The sequence below is a fragment of the Somniosus microcephalus genome, chromosome 34 (genome assembly GCF_052327205.1).
Source record: "Somniosus microcephalus isolate GS21.2 chromosome 34, FLI_Smic_1.0, whole genome shotgun sequence".
NCBI lineage: Eukaryota > Metazoa > Chordata > Chondrichthyes > Squaliformes > Somniosidae > Somniosus > Somniosus microcephalus.
Window position 1 is genome coordinate 13,182,860 of NC_141020.1, and position 19,712 is coordinate 13,202,571.

The 19,712-nt window shown below is 50.8% G+C and overlaps 1 protein-coding gene across 3 annotated transcripts in view; it reads right to left on the bottom strand.

Moving 5' to 3' along the window:
- The window catches only part of LOC147096775 (RAC-beta serine/threonine-protein kinase), a 109,369-nt gene that overhangs the window by 28,574 nt on the left and 61,083 nt on the right, over positions 1-19,712 (bottom strand). For all 3 annotated transcript variants that reach the window (XM_085973396.1, XM_085973394.1, XM_085973395.1), the window contains 4 exons: positions 13,242-13,411; positions 9,361-9,489; positions 2,424-2,535; positions 483-636 (listed from right to left, as the gene is read on the bottom strand). In XM_085973396.1, the coding sequence (XP_085829522.1) occupies positions 483-636; positions 2,424-2,535; positions 9,361-9,489; positions 13,242-13,287 (441 nt within the window). In that variant the 5' untranslated portion in view covers positions 13,288-13,411. The remainder of the gene's footprint in view (positions 1-482; positions 637-2,423; positions 2,536-9,360; positions 9,490-13,241; positions 13,412-19,712) is intronic.

A 19,712-nucleotide genomic window follows, 5' to 3' on the forward strand; every position in this document is an offset into this window, starting at 1 on the left:
CCTGTCCAGTAAAGTGAACCCACGCACCCTCACTGAAAACGCTGGGCTGTAACCTCTGCGGAACCGAACGGCTATGAGGAATGAGGGGGCGCGGGTTCTTCCCCGCGTCGCTGGGCGCATTAGCACATGGTGAAACTGAGTGACGTGGACACGCTTTCCCGACGGGCATTGCCCGACTCAGCCCAGGTTACAGGAGAGGGTCTCATTCAATCGCCCCTGGCCCCTATCCCGCTGACACCAGCTTTACCCGTTAGGAAGGAGCAAAACCCCATTCCATTGGAAACGCAAATCTACCCAATCAAATATTCAAATCTGAACAACCTAAATCTGATTGGATGTCTTGATCTAAAAAGGGGAAGAGGGAGGGGGGGTTTCGAAGCCTCACACCTCTGCAGCACGCGGGGACAAACGCGAGAGGTCCCAATCCCGCCGCAATCGGGCTTTACTCTGCCCAAAGGGAGGCGCTGAGCCCTCGTACTAACCACTTTGTTCCTTGACTTCAAAATCGACACCTCCATCTCCTCCATCCCCGAGCTGTCGCTGGGCGAGCCGCACTTGACGTCCATAGCATCGTCTCCCGGCTCCTGGTGTTTTAAGCTGTTTGCGACAGTCTGGATGGCCCTCGTCCACTCCTCTCTGGAACGCAATGGCATGCGCGGTCAGTGACTGCCGACCCATTGCGGCCAGCACTTACCCTGCCTGCCAGTAGGCGCGTGGACCATTTCCCTCGCGATGGAACAACCGACTGGATCTTGGCTCACAAGTGAAACGGGCGAGGTCCAAAGCAGCATTCCCCTTTAAAGGTGGTGCCACGCTACCAATTAAAGGGATGGTTCTGGTGGGCCTGTCATGCTCTGCATTTTTAATAAAACAAAGAAGCCATTTCCAATGGTCAGCTCACTGGAAGAAATATTTCTCTAGGTTTTTTTTCGTCTTTCATCCGTTTGTTCCTTCTCTCTGATAGGTTTGACACGACGGGCCGAACAGCCTCCGTCTGTGCCATAAACTTGTGATTTGCGGTGTCAGACTTTTGTTAGACAAGGGTATGAAGGGATACGGAACCAAGGCCAGTCAGTGGAGTTAAGATACAGATCAGCCACAATGCAACTGAATGGCGGGACAGGCTCCTGTGGGCCGCTCCATGTCCAAGCCTCACGGAAACCTCACGTTCCACACCAAGGATGGGAGGAACTCGATTCAGATGGGAACTCCTGTACAGACACACACGCTCGCCCCCCACACACGCACGCTCGCTCGTCCCCCACACACGCACGCTCGCTCGCCCCCCCCCCCACACGCACGCTCGCCCCCCCCCACACACACGCTCGCTCCCCACACACACGCTCGCTCGCCCCCCACACACACGCTCGCTCGCCCCCCCCACACACACGCTCGCTCGCCCCCCACACACACACGCTCGCTCGCCCCCACACACACACGCTCGCTCGCCACACCCACTCACTCTCGCTCGCCACACCCACTCTCTCACTCACCACACCCACTCACTCACTCACCACACCCACTCACTCTCACTCACCACACCCACTCACACTCACTCACCACACCCACTCACTCTCACTCACCACACCCACTCACTCTCACTCACTCACCACACCCACTCACTCTCACTCACTCACCACACCCACTCACTCTCACTCACTCACCACACCCACTCACTCACTCTCACTCACCACACCCACTCACTCACTCTCACTCACCACACCCACTCACTCTCACTCACCACACCCACTCACTCTCACTCACCACACCCACTCACTCTCACTCACCACACCCACTCACTCTCACTCACCACACCCACTCACTCTCACTCACCACACCCACTCACTCTCACTCACCACACCCACTCACTCTCACTCACCACACCCACTCACTCTCACTCACCACACCCACTCACTCTCACTCACCACACCCACTCACTCTCACTCACCACACCCACTCACTCTCACTCACCACACCCACTCACTCTCACTCACCACACCCACTCACTCTCACTCACCACACCCACTCACTCTCACTCACCACACCCACTCACTCTCACTCACCACACCCACTCACTCTCACTCACCACACCCACTCACTCTCACTCACCACACCCACTCACTCTCACTCACCACACACACCCACTCTCACTCACCACACCCACTCTCACTCACCACACCCACTCACTCGCCCCCCACACACACTCACTCGCCACACCCACTCACTCACCACACCCATACAACCACACTTGCCACGCCCACACACACACACTCGGGGTGTCAATCCCACTCACTGGTATAATGCCCACTGTCGCTGCACCTTGAGGGTGAAGGAGCCGAGGGGTACGGGGGTGAAGCGAGGTGCATCCCTGTAAAGCGCCGCAGTATTAAACCAAGTCCCGCCCCCTTCAGCACCGGCCTCACCGTTCATCCGGCGTATCAACGTGAAAGGTCCTCTCAATCACCGTCGTCCACTGCAGGCACCGAATGATAAATGTGTTGGGCCGTGGCCGCTCGGTCTTCATCAGCTGGCATTCTAGTCGGAGCGGAGAAACGGCGAGAAGTTACAGACCCGCTGGAAGGTTCAGCATTCCATAGTCTACAGCACAGGAACAGGCCATTCGGCCCAACTGGTCCACGCCAGAGTTTATGCTCCACACCAGCCTCCTCCCACTCTACTTCGTATAACCTTTTCAGCATATCCTTCAGTTCCTTTCTCCCTCATGTGTTTATCTAGTTTCCCTTAAATGCATCTATGCTATTCACCTCAACCACTCCCTGTGGTAGCGAGTTCCACATTCCCACCACTCTCTGGGTGAAGAAGTTTCCATTGAATTCCTTATTTATTAGTGACTATTTTATACTAGCTTTGGTCTCCCCCACAAGTGAGAACAACATCTCTTTAAAATTATGAAGGGGTTTCAAAGACCTCTATTAGGCTCCTTTCTAGAGACAAGAGCCCCAGCCTGTTCAGTCTTTCCTGATAGTTATAACCACTCAGTCAAATCCCATGATAAGGGTTGTGCCAGATTGGCCGTGAATTTTCTGTTGGTAGGACGGCGTACTCTCAGAGCATGCGGTCATACCGCCTTTGAAATTGACCGCAAGTTCGGGATTTCCGACGCACTTGCGCTAAACCCCGAACTTGCGACCGATCAAGTTCCGAATAGAGAGATGGTCCGCTGCGACTTTCAAGTGTTCATTGAAATCGAGAAGTTGGGCTAATTGCCCACCTACTGCACATCAATTATGCTGGAAAATGTTGCGGCTGGTGCAAACAGGCGCAGGAGCCTGTTTGCACAGCATAAGGCCGGGGGGGGGGGGGGGGGGGGGGGAGGAAATGAGAAAATTGTATAATGATTAAAAGCAAACATGTAAAAGAACCTCCCAGGCAGCTGTAAAGGCTCGGTTTGAGGGGTGAGATACTTTAAAAAAAATTTTAAATCTTGCAGAGTCTTCCAGTAAATAACTACTTACTCCAAAGTTTTCCCTGTGCTTTTTAAAGCCAAGTACTGTACTCGTCAAATAAATATAATTAGTAGCACACCGTTTAATTTACAAGTTGTAATACACGGGGCTCTGTGTGTTCCTGATTGGCTAGTGAAAGGAGCACCGCCCCACGTGATCCCAGGTACGCTTGCACACAACGGGGCGCCCCAGGGATCCGTGGGCCACAACTCTGCGAACAACTCCGCAGCATTTCACAGCAAGTTTTTGCCTGGGGCTTTGCACGAGGCAAGTGTGGATTTCATTCAGAGGTCGGTGGATACTCCTTAGCAACCACAAACTCCTCTTCTTTCATAGGCAGTCCCTCGGAACCGAGGATGACTTGCTTCCACATTAAAAATGAGTTCTCAGGTGACTGACGAGTCCAATGCGGGACCTACAGTCTCTGTCACAGGTGGGGCAGACGGTGGTTGAATGGGCGGGTGGGTGGGGTGCTTGGGTTGACGTGCACTCCTTCCGCTTGGCTTCCGCTTGCTCCCGGCGAAGAGACACGAGGTGTTCCGCGCCTTCCCGGATGCTTCTTCTCCACTTTGTGCGGTCTTGGGCCCAGGGATTCCCAGATGCAGCACGGTGGCATAGTGGTTAGCACTGTTGCCTCACAGCGCCAGGGACCCGGGTTCAAATCCGGCCTCGGGTGACTGTCTGTGTGGAGTTTGCACATTCTCCCCGTGTTTGCGTGGGTTTTCTCCGGGTGCTCCGGTTTCCTCCCACAGTCCAAAGATGTGCGGGTTAGGTTGATTGGCCATGATAAAAAAAATTGGCCCTTAGTGTTAGGGGGGATTAAATACGTGGGGTTACGGGGATAGGGCTTGGGTGGGATGGCTGTCGGTGTAGGGACCGGGTGCTTGGGTTTGGATGATCAGCCATGATCTCGTTAAATGGCGGAGCAGGCTCGAATGGCCTACTCCTGCTCCTATCTTCTATGTTTCTATGTCGGTGGGGATGTTACACTTTTTCCAAGGAGGCTTTGAGGGTGTCCTTGAAGCGTTTCCTCTGCCCACCTGGGGCTCTCTTGCCGTGCCGGAGCTCCGAGTAGAGCGCTTGTTTTGGGAGTCTCGTACCGGGCATGCGGACAATGTGACCTGTCCATCGGAGCTGATTGAGCGTGGTCAGAGCTTCGGTGCTGGGGATGTTGGCCTGAGCGAGAACACCGACGTTGGTGCGCCTATCCTGCCAATGGATTTGCAGGATCTTGTGGAGGCAGCATTGGTGCTTTGAGGTGCCTGCTGTACATGGTCCATGTCTGAGGCATACAGCAGGGCGGGTATCACTGCTGCTCTGTAGACCATGAGCTTAGTGCCGGGTTTGAGGTCCTGGTCTTCAAACACTCTCTTCCTCAGGCGACCGAAGGCTGCACTGGCACACTGAAGGCGGTGTTGGACTTCGTCATCGACGTCTGCCCTTGTTGACAGTGTGCTCCCAAGGTATGGAAAGTGGTCCACGGACCACAAATACAGGGGTCACTATGTCCCTCCACCATCTCTCCTGGAGACTTGGTCAGGTCCAGCTCTACACCTTCCTCCATTCTTCACCCTTGCACCAATGCAGCGGGGCCTGGGCAAGGTACCCGACTGTCGAGACAATCGCCGCATAGCTCAGTCCTGATCGCCCCAGTGTGCTCCCACACGCACACCTCCCCAGCACTGGACTGTGGACCCACCTCCGCCATCCCAGAGGCAAACTGTCGTGGCCCCAGATCACTACAGTCACTTACTGCAATAGGCCAACTTAGGGATCACGGGATGTTCCTGGGCAGTATGGTTCAGTGCGACACAGGGTGGTGCATATACCCACGGGGGGCTAACAACTGACCCTCGGCCATTCGATTAGCGAAAGAATCTGACGTTAAAACACAAAGAAGAACGAACTTGCATTTGTGAAGTGCTTTTCACGGCCTCAGGACGTCTCAAAGCGCTTTACAGCCAATAAAATACCTTTGAAGGGTAGTCACCGCTGTAATGTAGGCAACACGGCAGCCAAATTGCCCACAAGAGCGCAAAAGCAAGCTAAGAACAGATTATCTGGTCATTAAATCATTTTGCTGTTTGTGGGAGCTTGCCGTGCACAAATTTGCTGCTGCGTTTCCTACATCAGCGACTACACTTCAAAAGTGCTGTAAAGCGTATTGGGACGCCCAGAGATCATGAAAGGCGCTATATAAATGCAAGTTCTTTCTTTCTGTCCTTACTCTCTATATCTGTATGTTGTCACAGAACATGACTCGATGGGTTTATTTTAAGGGATCCATTTCCCAAATGCTCCTCTGCCCTTGTTTAATTCTCTGTCGAGCTTGGTAGTAGGAGACTGAGGCGCAATTAGCGGCTGAAATCTTTCGGCAACACGAGGAATGAAGCTTTGACATTCTTGTGGACGGGAAGGCACCCCGGCCACAATTTGGCTGCATCAAGCCCTTGTGCCGACACTCGCTTCACGAAGTCTAGTGCTGATTGACTACACCGGAGAGGGGCGAGACGAGATGGCCGCTGGACCACGGGGAGGACAGGAGAGACAAGATGGCCGCTGGACCACGGGGAGGACAGGAGAGACAAGATGGCCGCTGGACCACGGGGAGGACAGGAGAGACAAGATGGCCGCTGGACCACAGGGAGGACAGGAGAGACGAGATGACCGCTGGGCCACGGGGAGGACAGGAGAGACAAGATGGCCGCTGGACCACATGGAGGACAGGAGAGACAAGATGACCGCTGGACCACGGGGAGGACAGGAGAGACAAGATGGCCGCTGGACCACGGGGAGGACAGGAGAGACAAGATGGCCACTGGACCACATGGAGGACAGGAGAGACAAGATGGCCGCTGGACCACATGGAGGACAGGAGAGACAAGATGACCGCTGGACCACGGGGAGGACAGGAGAGACAAGATGGCCGCTGGACCACAGGGAGGACAGGAGAGACAAGATGGCCGCTGGGCCACTGGGAGGACAGGAGAGACAAGATGGCCGCTGGACCACAGGGAGGACAGGAAAGACAAGATGGCCGCTGGACCACGGGGAGGACAGGAGAGACGAGATGGCCACTGGACCACAGGGAGGACAGGAGAGACAAGATGATCGCTGGACCACAGGGAGGACAGGAGAGACAAGATGGCCGCTGGGCCACTGGGAGGACAGGAGCGACAAGATGGCCGCTGGACCACAGGGAGGACAGGAGAGACAAGATGATCGCTGGACCACGGGGAGGACAGGAGAGACAAGATGGCCGCTGGACCACGGGGAGGACAGGAGAGACCAGATGGCCGCTGGGCCACTGGGAGGACAGGAGAGACAAGATGGCCACTGGACCACAGGGAGGACAGGAGCGACAAGATGGCCACTGGACTACAACGAGGACAGGAGAGACAAGATGGCCACTGGACCACGGGGAGGACAGGAGCGACAAGATGATCGCTGGACCACAGGGAGGACAGGAAAGACAAGATGGCCACTGGACTACAACGAGGACAGGAGAGACAAGATGGCCGCTGGAAAAGGCTCAAGCCGTTCGACACTACTCACATGGTTGGCATTCGCCGGGGCAGACTGGTAATTGTGGTAGAATTGGTGAAAAAAATGGAAGTGGAACTCCCAAATCAAAATCCAGCAGTTTGATAAAACATTGAAGGAGATTCCATTCAACAAAACCTGGGACAGTTGGACCCAGGAAAAAAAAAAATTCAACCACCTCCGGGAGAGAAGGGATCGGAGGGGGGTAGAAATGAGGCCGAAATAAATGAAGTCAGATAAAAGGTCAAATAGACAGCAGAGTGTAGCGCAAACAACCCAACCGCTCAGAGCATGTTGTTGGAGGGTCAGTTTGTCCAGGTGATGTTCTTCACAGGGTGAACAAACATTCGGCCCATCGGGCCTGTGCTGCTGCTAGCTCATGAACAGGAGCGGTTCACTAATTCCGCCTTCCATATTCTTTCGGTGCGAATAATCTACCACTCTTCACCCGCGCAGATACCATCGTAGTTTTGAGAAAAATCTTAGCTCCTCCTTTAACCTTCTCGACTGATAGGAAAACCCAATTTTGAGCCTCACCCATCACTTCTTATTCCAGGGATGTTTCTAGTTGTCCCCATGCCGTGGCTCCAATATCCTTCCTATAATGGAATGCCAGAGCTCCAATGCACAATACTCCAACTGTGGTCTAGCCCGTGTCGTGCACTAATTCAACATCACAGTCTTGCTTTTGTACAAAATGCCCCAGGATCCTAGCCGCCTTTAGAAACATAGAAAAATAGGAGCAGGAGTCGGCCATTCGGCCCTTCGAGCCTGCTCCGCCATCTCAATACCATATTCCCTCTCTCTCCCCATACCCCTTGATGCCTTTTGTGTCTAGAAATCTATCTATCTCCTTCTTAAATATATTCAGTGACTTGGCCTCCACAGCCTTCTGTGGTAGAGAATTCCACAGGTTCACCACCCTCTGAGTGAAGAAATGCCTCCTCATCTCAATCCTAAATGTCCTACGCCGTATCCTGAGACTGTGACCCCTCGTTCTAGACTCCCCCAGCCAGGGGAAACATCCTCCCTGCATCCAGTCTGTCTAGCCCTGTCAGAATTTTATACGTTTCAATGAGATCCCTTCTCATTCTTCCAAACTCCAGTGAATATAGGCCTAGTTGACCCAATCTCTCCTCATACGACAGTGCTGCCATCCCAGGCATCAGTCTGGTGAACCTTTGCTGCACTCCCTCTATGGCAAGTATATCCTTTTCATGGCCTTTTCCGCCTGCACCCCCATCTTTAAAGACCTCCGTATATACACCTCGAGATCTCTGTCCCTCCACTCAGAAGAATCGTACCATTTAGGGTAGAATCATGCAAACTTACAGCACAGAATGAGGCCATTCAGCTCATTGTGCCTCTGCCGACTTTGAGAGAACTATCCAAATAGTCCCACTCTCCCTGTTCTTTCCCCATAGCCCGGCAAGTTTCTCCCCTTCAAGTGTTTATCCAAATCCCTTTTCAGGAAGTACATAAAAGGTATACTTTCTCTTCGCTGTTCCTTTTCTCAAAAAGTACTACTTCATATATCTCCACATTGAACTGCATCTGCCGCCTATCTGCCCACTTCAGCAACAGACGGCCAGTGGCCTGTACAAGTCAAGTAGAAAGCCAGTGGCGAAACCGCACAGCGGTTCAGGAAGCAGCTGATTCGATCAAACCACCCCACGCTGGGGCAGCTCTGAAAGAGCTGTGGTCCCGGCAACGTGTTGGGCAATACAGAAAATGGCCCAAAGGCGCTGAGAAACTTTAGATGGCTCAGTCACGCTCGAGGGATAACTATAGTTTGTTTAAGAAACAAACTGTTTCAGTTAGTGACTGCGGTTGATAAAAACCCACAACTTTGGCGGGGGGGGGGGGGGGGGGGTGTCGCTGGCAAGGTCAGCATTTATTGCCCATCCCTACTTGCCCTTGAGAAGGTGGTGGTGATCCACCTTCTTGAACTGCTGCAGTCCGTGTGGTGAAGGTGCTCCCACAGTGCTGTTAGGGAGGGAGTCCCAGGATTTTGACCCAGCGACGATGAAGGAACGGCCGATATATTTCCAAGTCAGGATGGTGTGTGACTTCGAGGGGAACTTGGAGGTGGTGGTGTTCCCGTGCGCCTGCTGCCCTTGTCCTTCTAGGTGGTAGAGGTTGCGGGTTTGGGAGGTGCTGCCAAAGAAGCCTTGGCGAGTTGCTCCCACAATACTGTTAGATAGGGAGTTCCATTGGCCTAGCGACCACGAAGGAACAGCAATATACGACCAAGTTAACATGGTGCACGACTTGGAGGGGAACCTGTGTATATTAGAGACACACACTTCAACTAGCACGAGTGAAATCACTCACTCACCTAAAGACTCACCTGCTACAGAGAAGTTGTTTAGCGGTGGTAGTCCATGATCTGGGCTCTCGGGCTTCTCTTTATAGCCAATAAAAGAACCATCTGATTTCAGCAGGAAGTACCTTGGCCTCCATGTTTTAATATATTCACCTGCAAACAGCAAAGAGCACGGGTAAACAAGGTTAGGACAGCATTCACTCCTCAGGGTCAACTGGCCTTGCTGCAGTGGCCCCAGAAGTAATGGCTCATCATGATTTGGAAAGACTCCACTTCTCTCCACCCCCCCACCCGCTGCCGCAGCTTAAAACAAGTCCATGCATGCGCGCGTACACAGAGCACCGCCAGAAAAGGGTTCGAGAGGTTCAAGTCCACTTGAGAGAGTAGGACATTTTGGTAAACCATCTGAATGAACTGCCCATTGCCCAGGGACTGGTATGGAACGTCAAGTAGCAGGGAATGGAAGACCCCCATTTCCCAGCACTCTTTGCAAGTTCCCCAAGTACAGGAAACTCTCGATTTACCGGCACCTAAATAACCGGAAATCTCTGTTAACCGGCAAAATTCAGGAGTAGGTTCAGGTAAGTTTTACTTCATATTAGTGGCCGTTCCTCGATCTGTGGCCGTGTAATCGGGGTTCCTGCATAAACAACAGGGACACCTGGTCTGTGGCCAGGCTTCTTGCACCTGTTGCTAAGCAACAGGGAAGCCTGGATTTGTTGCTGTGTACGGGGCTCTTGTACCTTTTAACGATACCTCTCTGTAATCCGGACTTTTTGATAAACCGGCACCACGCCGGTCCCGTCGGTGCCGGATAAAAAAAAGAGTTTCCTGTACTTGAAGCTAGCTATTGATTTTCTGTTTAAATTTTAAGCGGAGATAGGCTCAGCTGATAAAAGCGAGGCTCTTCCCTTTCACTGGGTACATCTAATGAACCAGTCCGGAATATCAACCCAACAAGAGCTTAGCGTGCGTCCATAAACAAAGTGAACGCCACCACTGCTCCAACATTGTCTCTGCTCCGTGCCGGGATTTATGAGGGCGGGCAGCCTCACAGGGAGATGAGGAAAGCTGCGAGGGGCTGGAATGGAGAGGTTTAACACACTTTGGTCAACGGATTTGTATTTTAAGCTCAAGTCCCACAAGTTTTGGCCTCCTTATCTGAGGAACATAAGAAATAGGAGCAGGAGTCGGCCATTTGGCCCCTCGCGCCTGCTCCGCCATTCAACAAGATCATGGCTGATCTTCAACCTCAACTCCACTGTCATGCACTAACCCCATAGCCCTTAATTCCCAAAAATGCATCGACCTCTGTCTTGAATATAACGACTGAGCATCCACAGCTCTCTGAGGTAGAGAATTCCAAAGATTCACAACTCTGAGTGAAGAAATTTCTCCTCATCTCAGTCCTAAATGGCCCACTCCTTATTCCGAGACTGTGACCCCGTGTTCGAGATTCCCTGTCAAGCCCTGTAAGAATTTTGTATGTTTCAATGAGATCACCTCTCATTCTTCTAAACTCTAGGGAATATAGGCCTAGCCTACTCAATCTCTCCTCATAGGGCAATCCCCCCCATCCCAGGAACCAGTCTAGTGAATATTCATTGCACTCCCTCTAAGGCAAGTATGTCTTTTCTTAAATAAGGAGACCAGAACTGTACACAGTACTCCAGGTGTGGCCTCACCAATGCCCTGTATAATTGTAATAAGACTTCTTTACTATTATACTCTAATCCCTTTGTAACAAAAGCCAACATACCATTTGCTTTCCTAATTGCTTGCTGTACCTGCATGTTAACTTTGTGATTCATGTAAAAGGACACCCAGGTCCTACTGAATGCAAAGATTTCCCAGTCTCTCGCCATTCAAAAATTGTTCTGCTTTTTTGTTTTTCCCATCAAAGTGGATAATTTCACACTTCCCCACATTGTATTCCATTTACCATGTTCTTGCCCACTCAGTCGCCCTGTCTATATCTCTCTGCAGCCTCTTTGCGTCCTCCTCACAGCTTACTTTCCCACCTAACTTTGTATCATCAGCAAACTTGGATACGTTACACTCAGTCCCTTCATCGAAGTCATTGATGTCCTGGCCAATAGTTATCCCTCAAACAACATAACAAAAACTGATTATCTGATCATTATCACGTTGCTGTTTGTGGGCTCTTGCTGTGCGCAAGCTGGCTGCCGCGTTTCCTACATTACAACAGTGACTCCACTTCAAAAAGTACTTCATTGGCTGTAAAGCGCTTTGAGACGTCCGGTGGTCGTGAAAGGCGCTATAGAAATGCAAGTCTTTCTTTAATATAGATTGTAAATAGCTGAGCCTCAAGCACTGATCCTTGCGGTACCCACTGGTTACAGCCTGATAACCTGAAAAAGTCCTGTTTATTCCTACTGTTCCTGTCCATTAACCAATCCTCAATCCATGCTATTACCCCCAATCCCATGAGTCCTAATTTTGTGTAATAACCTCTTGTGTGGCACCTTATCGAATGCTTTTTGAAAATCCAAATACACAACATCCACTGGTTCCCCCTTATCCATCCGACTAGTTACCTCTTCAAAAAACTAACAGATTTGTCGAACATGATTTCCCTTTCATAAAACCATGTTGACTCTGCCTGACCATATTATGGTTTTCTAAGTGCCCTGTTACCACGAGGAAGGACATACTTGCCTTAGAGACGGTGCAACAAAGGTTTACCAGATTAATTCCTGGGATGAGAGGATTGTCCTGAGGAGAGATTGAGGCTATACTCTCTGGAGTTTAGAAGAATGAGAGGTGATCTCATTGAAATACAAAAGATTCTGAGGGGGGATTGACAGGGTGGATGCTGAGAGGTTGTTTCCCCCTGGCTGGAGAGTCTAGAACTAGGGGTCACAGTCTCAGGATAAGGGGTCGGTCATTTAAGACTGAGATGAGGAGCAATTTCTTCACTCAGAGGGTTGTGAATCTTTGGAATTCTCTACCCCAGAGGGCTGTGGAAGCTGAGTCGTTGAGTATATTCAAGGCTGAGATCGATAGATTTTTGGACTCTAGAGGAATCAAGAGATATGGAGATTGGGTGGGAAAGTGGAGATGAGGTAGATGGTCAGCCATGATTCTTAGTGAATGGCGGAGCAGGCTCGAAGGGCGGTAAGGCCTACTCCCAATTCTTATGTTCGTACGTTCTAAGAGTACAACAGCAAGTTGATAAAAAAAAGCATACACGATCCTGGGCTTTATAAATAGAGGCAGAGACTACAAAAGAAAGTTATGCTAAACCTTTATAGATCACTGGTGAGGTCTCGGCTGGCCACCGAGCATTGCATGTGAATGATGATGTTACTGCCCTGCGGCCACGAGTACTAAATTCTCCACACAACGGTCATATTAAGAATAAAACAATTGGGTTATTTCTCAGTCGCAGCTTCCCACCCCCCCCCCCCCAACCCACATCAGTTGACCAGAGTCAAAATATTGTGGAACTGCCCTCTTTCTGTCACGTGATGCAGGCAGGTTTATTTTAATTTTATTCGTTCATGGGATGTGGGCGTCACTGGCAAGGGTGGCATTTATTGCCCATCCCTAATGGCCCTTGAGAAGGTGGTGGTGAGCCACCTTCTTGAACCGCTGCAGTCCCATGTGGTGAAGGTGTTCCCACCGTGCTGTTAGGGAGGGAGTTCCAGGATTTTGACCCAGCGACGATGAAGGAACGGCCGATATATTTCCAAGTCAGGATGCTGTGAGACTTGGAGGGGAACTTGGAGGTGGTGGTGTTCCCCATGCACCTGCTGCCCTTGTCCTTCTAGGTGGTGGAGGTCGCGGGTTTGGGAGGAACAGTCGAAGAAGCCTTGGCTTCTTAATAAAGTTAGTTATCAATAAACATTTGGTGGCATCAGCGAGTCCGACTTCACGCTTACCTCTTTTATGAAGCCATCCCTCCTTCACAACTGACACTTCATTCATATTGGTACCAAAATATTCCGAGGAAAACCACGGATTCACTTAGAAGCCGCAGGGGAGGCACCTGCCTGACCCCAGTGACAGGATCCTCAGCAACTCGTCCCTCTTCCCAAACACAGCACGGAATCTGCGGCGAGAGAGAGAAATCATAAAGAGTTAGCCGAGTGTAGCACGATTTCAAAGTCCAGAGGATGTGAAAGACGCTATAGAAATGCTTAGAAGGTCTTTCTTTCATCGGTATTAGGTGAGCTCTCGATTGGTCCTGCAAAGCTCTAAAAAATTCCAAACTTACAGGTGCGTCATACTCTCGAAGGTTCAAATCGAGACTCAGCACTCTCAAAAAAAGAGACTTGCATTTCTATAGCGCCTTTTACGACCACCGGACATCCCAAAGCGCTTTACAGCCAATGAAGTACTTTTGAAGTGGCGTGACTGTTGTAATGTAGGAAACGCAGTAGCCAATTTGCGCACAGCAAGCTCCCACAAACAGCAATGTGATACTGACCAGATAATCTGTTTTTAGTGATGTTGATTGAGGTATTATTAGCCCCAGGACACCGGGGATAACTCCCCTGCTCTTCTTCGAAATAGTGCCATGGGATCTTTTACGTCCACCTGAGAGAGCAGACGGGGCCTCGGTTTAATGTCTCATCCGAAAGACGGCACCTCCGACAGTGCGGCGCTCCCTCAACACTGCACTGGGTGTGTCAGCCTAGATTTTTGTGCTCAAGTCTCTGGGGTGGGACTTGAACCCACGACCTTCTGACTCAGAGGCGAGGGTGCTACCCACTAAGCCACGGCTGACACATCAACACAATGGCCCAGTAATTCCTTTCCAAACGCGTAAGTACGGTCGGGGTACTCACGCGTCTGGCCGGAGGAAATGCCGGTTTTCAGCATGCACAGCAAACCGGCATTTCCTGTCCTCTGAACGAAGGGGTTCAGAGGCAGAACGCGCGCGACTGCACGGGCAGCGCTTGTGCGCAGTGAAATTCCTTCCCCCCCCCCCAGAGTTGCGCGCGTGTAAAGGCCTCCGGTCTTTACGCGTGGAAAAACAAGACGTAAGTAGTTAGTTTTTCAGGTAAGTGGGCTTTTGTACAATGTAGAAATTTTTTTTCCACAGGTTTGTTATTTTTAAACAATTCACAGGATGGCAAGTTTAGTTTTAGACCCTATTTTTTAAAATTTATTTTTTTCAAAAAATTGATTAATTGTTTAAAACATTTTTTTAAACTTATTTATAGTTAATATAATCAGTGGGATGTTTTTTTAAATTTTATTTAAAGTTTAACTAGTGTTTTGGGCCCCCGTAGTTTTCATGAGTTTGACAGTCTTTACTATCAAACTCATGAATGAGTTTCCCCTCCCTTGATTGGCTGCAGAGTGCTCGCCTGATTTCAGCCGGCACATCGCACTAAGTACGCCGCTGGATCAGGTACGCACTGTGCGCCGACATCTGAACCGGGCCAGTGACAGGAAATCCACTGCGGGCCAGGTTTCAGATGTCGGCGCGCCGGGTAAGTGCACATCGGGGGCTTGCACGCGCGGCAAGCCCCCGACACCAAGTTCTGGGCCATTCTTTCCCAGAACCTCAAAACTGTGATAACCCCACCTCTTTCAGTCAATAAGCTGAAGCGGGAAGGAGCGAGAGCTGCATTGCACGATCGGAGACCCCCGGGATAAACAAGCCGGCCGAGAGCTGCCGTCGTTTGTTTTTCACCTTGCCTCGGTAGTACTGATCCTCAGCTCTTACCACCCCTCCTCCCCCGAATGTTGGCGAGTTGAAGTTCCAGTGTCCTGTGTCACAGCCGTGATAACTTAAGCGCAATGACTGGCATTAACCGTGAGCTTGGAGAAGTGACTAAATAGCCTTTTTTTTTTTTAAAAGGGACAGAAGGAGCTGCAGGATATTGTGAAATGTTGTGCACAAACACTGACCTTTGAGACAATAACTTGACAATGGAGAGTCTGATTGGAGCAATTCGGGAGAGTTCTGATTACGGAGAGAGAGACAGGGACTGCCCTGAAACCCTTCGACAGATCCACCCCTCCCATCACGCAAGAACAAAAAATCATAACAGAAGAAATAGGAGCAGGCCATGTGGCCCCTCAAGCCTGCTGCGCCATTCAGTAAGATCATGGCTGATGATCTTGGCCTCAACTCCACTTCCCTGCCTGTTCCCCATAACCCTCGACTCCCCTGTCTGTCTCCGCCTTGAATATATTCAATGACCCAGCCTCCACAGCTCTCTGGGGCAGAGAATCCCAAAGATTCACAACCCTCAGAAGAAATTCCACCTCATCTCAGTCTTAAATGGGCGACTCCTTATTCTGAAACTATGCCCCCTCGTCTAGACTCTCCAGCCAGGGGAAACATCCTCTCTGCATCTACCTTGTCGAGCCCCTTCAGTATCTTATATGTTTCAATAAGATCACCTCTCATGCTTCTAAACTCCAATGAGTATAGGCCCAACCTGCTCAACCTTTCCTCATAAGACAACCCCTTCATCCCAGAGAATCAACCTCGTGAACCTTCTCTGAACTGCCTCCAATGCAAGTATATCCCTCCTTAAATAAGGAGACCAAAACTGTGCACAGTGCTCCAGGTGTGGTCTCACCAACGCCCTGTACAGTTGTAGCAAGACTTCCGTACTTTTATACTCCATCCCCCTTGCAATAAAGGCCAACATTCTAATTATTTGCTGTACCTGCACGCTAACTTTTTGTGTTACATACAACGACAAAAATCGCATATTTAAAAGTTACCGTGAAAACCAGTGCGGGGGGGGGGAGGGGGATGTGCCGTCGTGAGCTGGCAGGTGATGGATCTACTGGCTGGTGTGACTGGGGCAGCAGAATGTACAGTACCCGGTGCAATCACTGGGGTTTCAGCAAGAGGTTTAACAGGGGCCGGGTGAAATTTCAACGCCGTGTCCACTTAAATTGAGAACAGCCACCACAGATGCACAGTTTACAGCCCAAGAGGTCGTCATTCGGCCCATGGGGTTTGTGGGAGCTTGCTGTGCGCAAATTGGCTGCCGCGTTTCCTACGTGACTACACTTCAAAAAGTACTTCATTGGCTGTAAAGCGCTTTGGGACATCCTGAAAGACTTGCATTTCTATAGCGCCTTTCACGACCTCAGGACGTCCCAAAGCGCTTTACAGCCAATGAAGTACTTTTTGAAGTGTAGTCACTGTTGTAATGTAGGAAACGCGGCAGCCAATTTGCGCACAGCAAGCTCCCACAAACAGCAATGTGATAATGACCGGATAATCTGTTTTCGTGATGTTGATTGAGGGATAAATATTGGCCCCAGAACACCGGGGAGAACGCCCCCCCCCTGCTCTTCTTCGAAATAGTGGCCATGGGATCTTTTACGTCCACCTGAGAGAGCAGACGGGGGCCTCGGTTTAACGTCTCATCCGAAAGACGGCCCCTCCGACAGTGCAGCACTCCCTCAGCACTGCACTGGGAGTGTCAGCCTGGATTTTTGTGCTCGAGTCTCTGGAGTGGGACTTGAACCCACAACCATCTGACTCAGAGGCGAGAGCGCCACCCACTGAGCCACGGCTGACACCTGAGGTAGTGGAAGGCGCTATATAAATGCAAGTCTTTCATTTCTCTTTCCTTAAAAGATGCAATGGTTTCTCGGGAGTTTGCCCAATTGCCTTTGAGGGATCAGAAGTAAGTTTGTGACAGGTTGCCCCTCTCCCAGGTTGTTTGGGGGGGCTGGGGGGGGGGGGGGGGGGCTGGGGGCAGAGAAGAGAAGAGTAGGGACATGGGGACGAGTCAAGTAAGAAATGGGGCGGGTAACAATGCTCTATCAACCCTGCGTTTAAAGAACTTTTGGCTAAATTTGTTCTCTCTGATCATTTTGAACTACTGACCCGTCTCTGACTTCCCACAGGAAACAGTCTTTCCTTGTTAAACTTCAAAATTCTCTACAACACACGCTCACAGGGGTAAAATACTGACAGTGGAAGGAATCTGAGGGGATGAATTACAATTATCCCACAACATTTAGGCGCATTGGCCTAAATACAATGATGCCATTGTTATTAGTACCAACACTCTGACTAAGCTGCGGCCTGTACCCACAACGGCACTGACAAATCCCAGAGTGTGGATGATTTTGGTTTAATCCGGCAGAGTCCAGGCTAGCGTCCGGTTTCGACTTAATCCCTACATGCAAATCCCCTATAAACAAATCTGGATTTGAAAAGCACGGCTGTGATCTTAACGCACAATGCATTAAAATGATGCTAAAAATGGAAACACCAGTCTGCCTCAACAATGACTCACTCTTTCACTCTGACATGTTCCTCTTACACAGAATTCAACCACAGCTTCCAACTCAAATTCAAAAGGCACAATTCTAACTGCTTTAATTCGTTCACGGGATGTGGGCGTCGCTGGCAAGGCCCAGCATTTATTGCCCATCCCTAGTTGCCCTTGAGAAGGCGGTGGTGAGCCACCTTCTTGAACCGCTGCAGTCCGTGTGGTGAAGGTGCTCCCACAGTGCCGTTAGGGAGGGAGTTCCAGGATTTTGACCCAGTGACGATGAAGGAACGGCCGATATATTTCCAAGTCAGGATGGTGTGTGACTTGGAGGGGGTGGCGTTCCCATGCACCTGCTGCCCTTGTCCTTTTAGACAGTAGTGGTTGCGGATTTGGGAGGTGCTGTCGAAGAAGCCTTGGCGAGTTGCTGCAGTGCATCTTGTAGATGGTACACACTGCAGTCACGGTGCGCCGGTGGTGGAGGGAGTGAATGTTGAAGGTGGTGGATGGGGTGCCAATCAAGCGGGCTGCTTTGTCCTGGATGGTGTCAAGCTTCTTGAGTGTTGTTGGAGCTCCACTCATCCAGGCAAGTGGAGAGTATTCCATCGCACTCCTGACTTGTGCCTTGTAGATGGTGGAAAGGCTTTGGGGAGTCAGGAGGTGAGACACTCGCTGCAGAATACCCAGCCTCTGACCTGCTCTTGTTGCCACAGTATTTATGTGGCTGGTCCAGTTAATTTTTGGTCAATGGTGACCTCCCCAGGATGTTGATGGAGGATTCGGTGATGGTAATCTGTTGAATGTCATGGGGAGGTGGCTAGACTCCCTATTGTTGGAGATGGTCATTGCCTGGCACGAATGTTACTTGCCACTTATCAGCCCAAGCCTGAACATTGTCCAGGTCTTGTTGCATGCGGGCACGGACTGCTTCATTATCTGAGGAGTTGCGAATGGAACTGAACGCTGTGCAATCATCAGAGAACATCCCCACTTCTGACCTTATGATGGAGGGAAGGTCATTGATGAAGCAGCTGAAGATGGTTGAGCCTAGGACACTGCCCCGAGGAACTCCTGCAGCGATGTCCTGGGGTGGAGATGATTGGCCTCCAACCACCACAACCATCTTCCTTTGTGCTAGGTATGACCCCAGCCAGTGGAGAGTTCCCCCCCGCCCCCATTGACTTCAATTTTGCTAGGGCTCCTTTGGTCAAATGCTGCCTTGATGTCAAGGGCAGTCACTCTCACCTCACCTCTAGAATTCAGCTCTTCTGTCCATGTTTGGGCCAAGGCTGTAATGAGGTCTGGAATCGAGTGGTCCTAGTGGAATCCAAACTGAGCATTGGTGAGTAAGTGTTACTTAATAGCACTGTCAACGACACCTTCCATCACTTTACTGATGATTGAGAGTAGGCTGATGGGGCGGTAATTGGTCAGATTAGATTTGTCCTGCTTTTTGTGGACAGGACATACCTGGGCAATTTTCCACATGGTCGGGTAGATGCCAGCGTTGTAGCTGTACTGAACAGCTTGGCAGAGGCACGGCTAGTTTTGGAGCACGTCTTCAGCACTGCAGCCGGGATATTGTCAGGGCCCATAGCCTTTGCTGTATCCAGTGCGCTCAGCCGTTTCTCGATATCACGTGGAGTGAATCGAATTGGCTGAAGACTGGCTTCTGTGATGGTGGGGACGTCAGGAGGAGGCCAAGTGGGATCATCCAATCGGCACTTCTGGCTGAAAATGGTTGCAAACGCTTCAGGTTTGTCTTTTGCACTCACATGCTGGGCTCCACCATCATTGAGGATGGGGATGTTCATGAAGCCTCCTCCTCCCATTAGTTGTTTAATCATCCACCACCATTCACTACTGGATGTGGCAGGACTGCAGAGCTTTGAGCTGATCTGTTGGTTGTGGAATCACTTAGATCGGTCTATAGGGTGCTGCTGCCGCCGCTGTTTAGCATGCACATCGTCCTGTGTTGCAGCTTCACCATGTTGGCACCTCATTTTTAGGTACGCCTGGTGCTGCTCCTGGCATGCTCTTCTGCACTCCTCATTGAACCCGGGTTAGTCCCCTGGCTTGATGGCAAGGGATATGCCGGGCCATGAGGTTACAGATTGTGGTGGAATACAATTCTGTTGCTGCTGATGG